At 41.0% G+C, this 10,238-nt stretch overlaps 1 protein-coding gene across 4 annotated transcripts in view; it reads right to left on the bottom strand.

Annotated features, from left to right (window-relative positions):
- Nucleotides 1-210: 210 nt before the first annotated feature.
- LOC139226422 (rab effector Noc2-like) overlaps nucleotides 211-10,238 on the bottom strand; it is a 300,066-nt gene continuing 290,038 nt past the window's right edge. For all 4 annotated transcript variants that reach the window (XM_070857183.1, XM_070857186.1, XM_070857185.1 and 1 more), the window contains 2 exons: nucleotides 6,150-6,296; nucleotides 211-339 (listed from right to left, as the gene is read on the bottom strand). In XM_070857183.1, coding sequence (XP_070713284.1) covers nucleotides 329-339; nucleotides 6,150-6,296 — 158 coding nt within the window. In that variant the 3' untranslated portion in view covers nucleotides 211-328. The remainder of the gene's footprint in view (nucleotides 340-6,149; nucleotides 6,297-10,238) is intronic.

Here is a 10,238-nt window from a genome sequence, read left to right as displayed (position 1 = left end):
GGCTCAAAAAATAATTTGCAAGCTTGAAAAGCTCATGAATAAAATAGATTAAATTGGAACATACTTGATTTAACTATGAATTATCACAACAAAGATTCTTCCCATGTTCCCAATCGACACCATTATCCAGCTCGAAGTCCTGTAAATGAAGTACTCTGGATTTGAAGCTGTGTATTCAAAAAATGACTCAAGGACTTGTATCAGGTTTAGACAATGTTTTATTCATATAACATTAGAATGAACATCTCCAACCCGGGCGTCTTGGGAAGGAGAACAGGGGCAATCCTTGGATGACAGAGATTGGGAGGATGCTTGGACCCTGGCCCACTCAATGACTACCTGTAGCAGACATAAAGAAATTCAATTTAAAACACTTCACAGAGCATATATTACTCCCGATAAATTAAGCTGGAACACGTCATCCCCTTTGCTTGAAGGACTGCAAGCAGCAAATAATACTTTAAAAATTTTTTTTACATTGGATCCCAAAAGAACATCAAACTGCTGTCATTTGGGATTAAATTGGCAAAAGCAATACTTTCCATAACAATATCCAGGAAGCAAATTCATTGCTTGTGGAGGTAATTTTTTATTATACCTTTCCCAGAACACCTCCCTCCTATATTTGTAAATCATTTATTCACTGTGGTCTGCCATTGCACACCAACAAAATGGAAGAACAATTACCCTCAATAACATTATGGTGCCAATATCTTTGGTCTACAATAGTCAAAATCCACTATGTTTGGCATGAGAAGTTTGGAACTATTTTACTATATATATAGCAATAAGCTCAGATTTGATAGTTTAAAGAAGCTATCATTATAGGGTCCTTGGCAATAATATTGATAGCATTAGTTTAATTTAATTAGGCGCTTATAATCACAGAATTAAAATAAATCCAACAGTACACAATGTGGGCCAAATGATGGTCACATTTGTGCTCCCTTTATCTGTTCTTACTGAGAAATGCTTGAGTACAACAATTGTTACAAAATGTACATCTTTTCCTTCTGTTACTGTGAAGGCAGATTAAATGCTCCTTTCTGACTGTGGAACGTAAATATAATTTTAAAATAATACTACTACGAGGCATTGATTCCTGACTTGCAAGTGTTGTGCAGGCCATTATTTTCTGGCATTGCTATGAAACATGTTGCTCTCCACATTGCAATGTATTGAAAGTCAGAGTTTACAATTAACATTTAAATAGCAACATTAATAATGGTTGTCATGTTGTTTTGGCAATGACTGTTAATAGCTTCATTATTGCCATGGAGAGAAGAGCCCTAAAATAAATATGCACTACAAAACAAAGTGGTACTTTGATTACTGCCACTAATTACATTTTTAAAATACAGTCGGACAGTGGTGATTTCAAAAGGGGTAACAATAAGCACAATTTCATCTTTTTGTTTCTGGTAACTGTACAAAGAATTACTGCATTGTACTATAGTACAGAGTCAGAACTTAGCATCTGCCTCCACCAAATCACTGACATGCATTGCACATCTTTATACTGCACCAATCAGCTATCGCTGTAAAACACAAACAAATAATGGAATTGTTGCCGAGATCAAATATGCTGTTTAAAACCTGATTTACTGCCAAGAGAACTTGGTTCGAAAAATCGTCTACTATTGTTTTTAGATTTATTTAAACACATTTTATATTATGTGGTAGACTCTTCCCTATTCAGCTTTTTAAAAAGGAAATTACAAGTTTTGTTATATATACACACGACATTTGCACCTCCATTTCTCAACTACAAGAAGCTGACTATTTGGATTCAGATTGCACCTAAAATTGTCTCTGGGATTTCTCCGTGTTGCTCTGATGCTAAAACAGCACACGTTCTATCATATCATACAGGGGATGCCGCATTGGGCAAAACAAGCTGTGTGTTTGAAGGGAGGCTAATAAAAAGAGTCAGTCTGACTCTGTCTGGACAAGGTGGCCATGGCTGTGTACAGAAGGGACTGGACAACATAATCATCATCATAGGCAGTCCCTCGCAGTTCTCAGGTGACTGAAGAGTCCAATGCGGGACCTGCAGTCTCTGTCACAGGTGGGGCAGACGGTGGTTGAAGGAACGGGTGGATAGGGTGCCTGGGTTGCTACGCACTCCTTCTGCTGTCTACGCTTGGCTTCAGTTTGCTCTTGGCGATGAGACGTGAGGTGTTCAGCACCTTCCCGGATGCCTCTTCTCCACTTTGGGTGATCTTGGGAGGCGTCAGTAGGGATGTTGCACTTTTTCAAGGAGGCTTTGAGGGTGTCCTTGAAGCATTTCCTCTGCCCACCTGGGACTCGCTTGCTATGTCGAAGTTCTGAGTATAGCACTTGTTTTTGGAGTCTCATGTCAGGCATACGGAAGATGTGGCCTGCCCAACGGAGCTGATCGAGCATGGTCAATGCTCCAATGCTGGGAGTGTTCGGAGTGGGGTGGACGGGTTGACTGTGCAGACGGCGGTTGGTGGATGTGGTGTGGTTGGCGTCACGCGGGCGTGGCTCCGGGGTGGCCGGGGCTGGGGACTCGACATCCGGGGGTGTTCGGCATTTGGGAAGGATTCTGATGGGACGGGGCGGGTTGGGTGCGGGGGGAGTGTTGGGTGGGTCCGGAGCCGGTGGGGGGCACGGTCTTGGGATGGGGGGTGGGCTGTTTGGGACTGGGATGGGGAGAGACTTCTTCACTCGGGGAGTTGTTGGCCTGTGGGGTTCCCTGCCACGGGGAGTTGTTGATGCCAGTTCATTGGATGTGTTCGGGAGGGAGTTGGATGTGGTCCTTGCGGCTGGGGGGGTTGGCGGGGTGTGGAGGGGGCGTGGGGGAGGGGGGGGGGTGTGCTGGGGTGGGTGATCAGCCATGATCTTGTTGAATGGCGGGGCAGGCTCGAAGGGCCGAATGACCTACTCCTGCACCTATTTTCTATGTTTCTATGTTTATGGGAAAATACCCTTTTCATATATTGATTGTATCTGACCTCATATCCCAACAAAGGCCTTCTAAGGTTTAACAACTTAAAAAAATAACTCTGCTTTTATCCAGTTGTTCAGTGTGCGTATATCAAACATGAATTTGCATATTTGACTTTTGGCAATTGTGTTATTTTTTATTTATATTGACACTGAATATTTTGCATGCATAAAATGTGGAGGGGTCTGCATGGTACCAGAAAATGGCTTTTATTAATGAATGCAGAACATGTCATGCTTTAAACAATTTGAAGGAATCCTCCACGTACCGACCTTTAGAAACACATACCACTGTTTCCATGGAGACAGCTACTTTAATTGCAAAACTATATAGAAAACTGAATAATTTTAATCATTGATTTTCAGATCAATACAGCCCTCATACACAAGAGTGTACATTATTGCCTATAAAACACCTCTCTCATGATTATTACAGTGCTGAAAAATACTCCCCCTTTGCATGTAACACTCAAACATCAACCAGAAGACTCACAGACATGATCCATATATAGCAATAATGAAACAAGATGTATATTACATAAAATAAACATGTTTGGGACAATGCTTTGGTTTTATCAAACTGCCAGGCATGCTTGGTTTCACATGCTCCAAAAGAGACAAATATGACGATGGCTAAGTACTATTAGAACTGGCATAATGTTGAGATGCATTTTCATTATATTTTAAAACGTAGTCTCCCAAATATATAAAATGTTATGAAATAATGGCAGCAACCACGAGAGTCATTCAAGAGGTAGTTTGATACTGTGATGGGGTATTGTAGGTTTCAATAGAAGAATGGGTTAGGTGGGCCAAATGCCCTCCCTCATCTGTACTTCTTTTGCAATAATCCCTTAGTGTTCAACTGAATCACTGCCTATTTGTTAAAGTGATGCTACATTTCGGTTTAGTTAAATACTTTTCAAACGCATTATCTAAATAATGACTTTCAGCATCACTGATGACAACATAAGAACATAAGAAATAGGAGCAGGAGTAGGCCACTCAGTCTCTTGAGCCTGCTCCACCATTTAATATGATCATGGCTGATTCGATTATGAAGTCAGCTCCACTTCCCTGCCCGCTCTCCTTAACCCCTTATTGTTTAAGAAACTGTCTATTTGTGTCTTAAATTTATTCAATGTCCCAGCTTCCACAGCTCTCTGAGGCAGCGAATCCCACAGATCCACAACCCTCAGAGAAGAAGTTTCTCCTCATCTCAGTTTTAAATGAGTGGCCTTTTATTCTGTGATTATGCCCTCTAGTTCTCATCTTCCCATCAGTGGAAACATCCTCTCTGCATTCACCCTGTCTAGCCCTCATAATCTTACACGTTTCAATAAGATCACCTCTCATTCTTCTGAATTCCAATAAGTAGAGGAACCAACCTACTCAACCTTTCCTCATGTCAACCCCCTCATCTCTGGAATCAACCTTGTGAACCTTCTCTGAACTGCCTCCAAAGCAAGTATATCCTTTCATAAATATGGAAACCAAAACTGCACGCAGTATTCCAGGTGTGGCCTCACCAATACCCTGTACAACTGTAGCAAGACTTCCCTGCTTTTATACTCCATCTCCTTTGCAATAAAGGCCAAGATTCCATTGGCCTTCCTGATCACTTGCTGTACCTGCATACTAACCTTTCGTGTTTCATGCAGAAGTACCCCCAGGTCCCGCTGTACTGCAGCACGTTGCAATCTTTCTCCATTTAAATAATAACTTGCTCTTCAATTTTTTTTCTGCCAAAGTGCATGACCTCACACTTTCCAACATTATACTCCTTCTGCTAAATTTTTGCCCACTCACTTAGCCTGTCTATGTCCTTTTGCAGATTTTTTGTGTTCCCCTCACACATTGCTTTTCCTCCCATCTTTGTATCGTCAGCAAACTTAGCTACGTTACACTCAGTCCCTTCCTCCAAGTCGTTAATATAGATTGTAAATAGTTGGGGTCCCAGCACTGATCCCTGCCGCACCCCACTGGTTACTGATTGCCAACCCAAGAATGAACCATTTATCCTTACTCTCTGTTTTCTGTTTGTTAGCCAATCCTCTATCCATGCTAATATATTACCCCCAACCCCATGAACTTTTATCTCGTGCAGTAACCTTTTATGTGGCACCTTCTCAAATGCCTTCTAGAAGTCCAAATACACCATATCCACTGGTTCCTCTTTATCCACCCTGTTCATTACATCCTCAACGAATTCCAGCAAATTTGTCAATCATGACTGCCCCTTCATAAATCCATGCTGACTCTGCCTGACCGAAATTTTTGCTTTTCCAAATGTCCTGCTACTGCTTCTTTAATAATAGACTCCAACATCTTCCCAACCACAGATGTTAGGCTAACTGGTCTATAGTTTCCTGCTTTTTGCCTGCCTCCTTTTTTTAAATAGGGGCATTACATTTGCAGTTTTCCAATCTGCTGGGACCTCCCCAGAATCCAGGGAATCTTGGTAAATTACAACCTATGCATCCACAAGTTTCTTTTCAGGATTTACAACTCCATTTCTCAACTTTAATAACCTGACCGTTTATATTCAAACTAGAACCAAAAATGTCCTGAGATTGTTCTGCTTTTTATGCCAGTGTTGCCCTGGAGCAAAAACAATGCAAGTTCTATCAAACCAGGGGGTATCAAGGGGCAAAACAAGCTTAGTAAATGGGCCAATAACCATTTCTTCAAGCTGCAATATCCCTTTTCTAATACTCAAATTGGCAATTTCATATTTGCTAATCGAACCAAACACTAATCTCCATATATGCCATCAGCCAATAGCTTATTATAGTAAAATGTAAAAGGTGTCCCATAAGTTTTCTCATCTGAAATAATAAATATAATTTCAACAGGGGACAATGCATATAATTTATCACAGGTTTAATTCTAGATTTCTAAACTGCTTATGAAAAGGGATACTGTAAATTTGAATTGCCTTGTACTGTAGAAATTACTTTTACTGCAATGATATCGTGAAAACATTTCACTTTTGACCTTTAGAAATTGCGCATTTTCTTCAAATTATGTTTTCAGGATAAACTTACAAATGATAATGTTGTCGCATTTCAGTTGTGCACTGCAGAAAAGTTGAAGCTCGCCTTAGACAGTTTAAATTTAATCCCCACTGAATTACAGAATCACTGAAAGTAAAATCATGAAACTTATGTGGTACTAACCTAGTAAGTTCTTGCCAAAGTCATCACCGTGGCTCTCTTTGGCATTTAAACCTCCTCCACGTTCACTACGAATGCTGGTTCGATTCTCCGACAAAGTGTTTGCCAAATGGTTACGTGGAGTTTTACTGATTGGCTCATGGCTAGAAACTGTAACACAATAATCAGCAGCATACAATTCATGGAGGATATAAATGTTATTTGTTTTAAACTGCTAATAACATTTTAATAGCCAAGTATCAAACAGACATTTGACCAAGATGGCTCATGTGCTGAGCCTGGGTTGCTTTCGACATTTAAAGAATTCTCAAAGTGTTTTGAGTCTTTTCCACCTTTGAAGTTATCCTCCTGAATGTCAAGTTTCCTTTTTAAGGATGGCAAGGTGTTCTAAGCCTATGAACAAATCTAAAGATATTAATTATACCTGTAGGTGACCAGCCGAGAGGCCTGCTTCATCAAAGCAGCCAAGTAACTTGACTAGTTTTCCTTCCCCTCGCAATGACTTGACTGACTGAGACTGGTAAATTCATTACCCGGAGAGGTTCATGTTCCAATTAGGGATTCTGGGCTGGAAATTCATCAAAAACCGCTACCACCGGTTTGGCGCGAAAAAAAACACTATGACTTCGCAATGAATTCTCCATGGAAAATTCATGAAAAAAATGGGAAAAAATCTGCCCGGTGGGAAAAATTGGCATTGCATGAGGATTCATGGCGGAAACCGCAATCCTCGTCAACTTTAGTCCGAGACCGACTACCGCTGCGAGTTGGGCCTAGGCAAGGGGGAAAAACACACAAAATATTTTTCCAAAAAACAAAAAAAAACTCAAAACATTCACAAGACCTTTTCTAGTGAATTGCTGCAAACAAATTTAAAAATAAACTTTAACTTAACTTTTTTGCAGGTTTTCATACCAACCGCTGTTTCCAAGGACTGCACTAACATGCTTTTTCTCGGCGTTTTTTTTCCCCATCTACGGGTCACCGATGTGAGCAAACTCAGGTGGAAGTGGTTTTGAGTGTTGCACCCCGGCGGTCCGCTCCCTAGTGGTATTTCAAAACCACCGGCGGAACACTTCAATGAATTTCCACTGCACCGTTTTCCGCCTAAAATGACGAAATACCACCGAAAAATGCGGTGGAATGTTGATGAATTTACAGCCCTCGAACTTTGGTTTTCTACTCGAGAGTAATTTTGTATCATTGTAACTACTCCAGCCCCTTCGCCTAAAATATTTGCAAACCATCCAGTCAAAAGGACTATCCATTTTATAGCTGGGGCAAGGGATTAAATTGGACAGCTCTTTCAAAGAGCCGCCATGATGGGCCATATGGCCTCCTTTTGTCCTGTAAGATTCTATGATTCTAAAAATAACTTTATTAAACTGTCCATTTGAACATACCATTCTTGCAGTTCCCCAAATATAGCTCGACACTAAAAAGGTTTTCATCATACCTAGTGAGGACATTATTGAACATATTCAACAATGTATATTGTTGCTCCATGGAAACTTAAAGAATTCCAACTGGAATGATACTGGTCCTGAAATTCGGATTTGAATATGTATGGACCTGGCGAGGCCTCACAAAAGCCGGTTTTTGGCGTGCAATATGCACGCGCCGAAAACCGGCTTTTCCGATCTGTCAAGATATCTCGACAGCTCTTCCGCATCCCCAGGAGAAGGACATCCACGCGGGCGAGATTGGGCTATTTGCCCATCTCTTGCCCAGCGAATGTCCTTCAAACTCTAACGCCTGGTGAAAGCAGGCACATAGCCTACTTTTGCCAGTGTAAAAGTTTAAAAACATAAAAATAAAATTTAAATACACATCTTTTATAGTTAAAAACCCTGTCCACTAAGGTAAGTTTTATTTTAAGTTTTATTAAAACACATTTAAAAAAAATCCCCAAAATATTTTTTTTTTCTAAAGCGTTTAATTAACTTTAATTTCAATTAATTTTAAATATGTGTGGTGCTTTTTTAATTTATTATGTTGTGTTTGGGTACTTTAGGGGGTTATTCTCGTTGATAGTAAAGGGAACTGGTAAAATCCAACAAGGTATGCCCGAAAGAAATCCGACACGGGACGGTGGAGAAAATCCCCATTCCGGCCGCGACCGCACCAGACAGCGAGAAATGGCCGATCGATGAGAAACTAGATAAGCACGAGGGAGAAGAAAAGAGAAGGATATGTTGATAGGGTGAGATGAGGTAAGGTCGGAGGCGGCTCACGTGGAGTATGAGCTGTTGGGCCGAATGGCCTGTTTCTGTGCTGTATAGTTCTATGAATAAACATGTGATATGTCACTAGGTCCTCTGTATGTACCTGTACATAAAGCTGTGCCCCCACCCTGCACCAGAATACTGTACCGTGATTGGTGGCCCAGGCCCACGTGACTCCAGCTTCTCCGTCTGTATCTACACGTGGAAAGAAGGCCTCTGACCGGAATCCAAGTCGCCTCTGGGACCACCAGGTACATTCGTAGAAATTTCGGGTCGGAGACGTTTGTCCAAAGCCTCCGACCGGAATTTCAGGGCCAATGTAAAATCTACATTTGTTAAACGTGGTGATACGTTATTTACTTCATGAAATCTTTTATGGCATCAGAGATGATCCTAGACATAGTAGGCACAAAATAATTGTGACGGCATGAACAAATAATAGCCCAGAAATTCCTGTTTCTTCTTCCCGCGGGCGTTCGACTAAAAGTAAGAGAAAAGATGCGCACTTACCTTTTTGTCAAATGTCCGCCCGAAATCCCGGACTTGAGGCCTCCTCTTCCTGCAACGGAGCGCGCTCACGTCGGGATGTCCGCAGAAGTCACGTGGGCCTGGACACCCAATCACAGGTAAGTATTTTCTCATTCATAGTAATAGGAGTTTCATAAATCCGAATCTCCTATTACTGTGAATGAGAAACACCCCCAAACACACAAACACTACATAAAACATTAACACCTCACATAAATACACTAACAGAAATTAAAGTTGTTAGAAATGTTTTTTTTTTAAAAAAAAGGAAAAAAATTTGGCGATTTAAAAAAAAGTTTTAATTATGGTTAAAAATAAATGTAACGTATTGGGCAGGGTTTTTAAAAATAATGTATGTTTTTACACTCTTATGCCTGTAAAGGTAGGCTATGCGCCTGCTTTTATCAGACGCAAGAGTTTTAAGGACATTTGCTGAGCAAGATATGTGTATATACCACAATCTTGCCCATGCAAATGTCCTCGCTCCCGATATGCGGGAGATCTGTCAAGCCAGAAACTTGACAGATCGGAAAAGCCGGTTTTCAGCGCATCCACATTGCGCGCTGAAAACCGGCTTTTCCGATGCTTTCCCGGGTCCGTAGACACTCAGTATGGACCCGGGAGGCCCGAATTTCTGGGCCAATATTTGTTTGCTTGTTGTGTAGTGTCTGCCCGAATGAGTCTCGGCCAATTAGATATTCCTTTAAGACTATAACTACCTCTTCTGTCCTGTGTTAAAGATATCCAAAGCCACACAAACAATCTAGAGTGTCAACTACATAAAAGGAGAGCAGAGAGGGAAGGAGGGGGCACAGCTTTATGTACAGGTATATTCAGAGGACTTAGTGACATATCACATGTTTATTCATAGAACTTTGCAGCACAGAAACAGGCCATTTGACCCAACAGATTTATGCTGGTGTTTATACTCCACATGAGCTGCCTTCTACTTTACCTCATCTCACCTTATCAACATATCATTCTCTTTTCTTCTCCCTCATGTGCTTATCTAGTTTCCCCTTAAATTCAGCTGCCTCAACCCCTCCATGTGGTAACAAATTCCACATTCTCACCACTCTGAGTAAAGAAGTTTCTCCTGAATTCCTTACTGGATTTATTAATGACCATCTTATATTTATGATCCCTAGTTTTGGACATCCCCCAAGTGGAAACATCTTTACATCAACCCTATCGAGGTACCATCATAATTTTAAAGACCTCTATCAGGTCAGCTCTAAGTCTTCTCTTTTCGAGAGAAAAGAGCCCCAGTCTGTTCAGTCTTTCCTGACAGTTGTACCATCTCAATTCTGGTATCATCCTTGTAAAAATGTTTGCAACA

The sequence above is a fragment of the Pristiophorus japonicus genome, chromosome 16 (genome assembly GCF_044704955.1).
Source record: "Pristiophorus japonicus isolate sPriJap1 chromosome 16, sPriJap1.hap1, whole genome shotgun sequence".
Classification (NCBI taxonomy): Eukaryota; Metazoa; Chordata; class Chondrichthyes; family Pristiophoridae; genus Pristiophorus; species Pristiophorus japonicus.
Note: the sequence above shows the minus strand (reverse complement) of the source record. Positions and strands in the feature narration are given on the sequence as shown.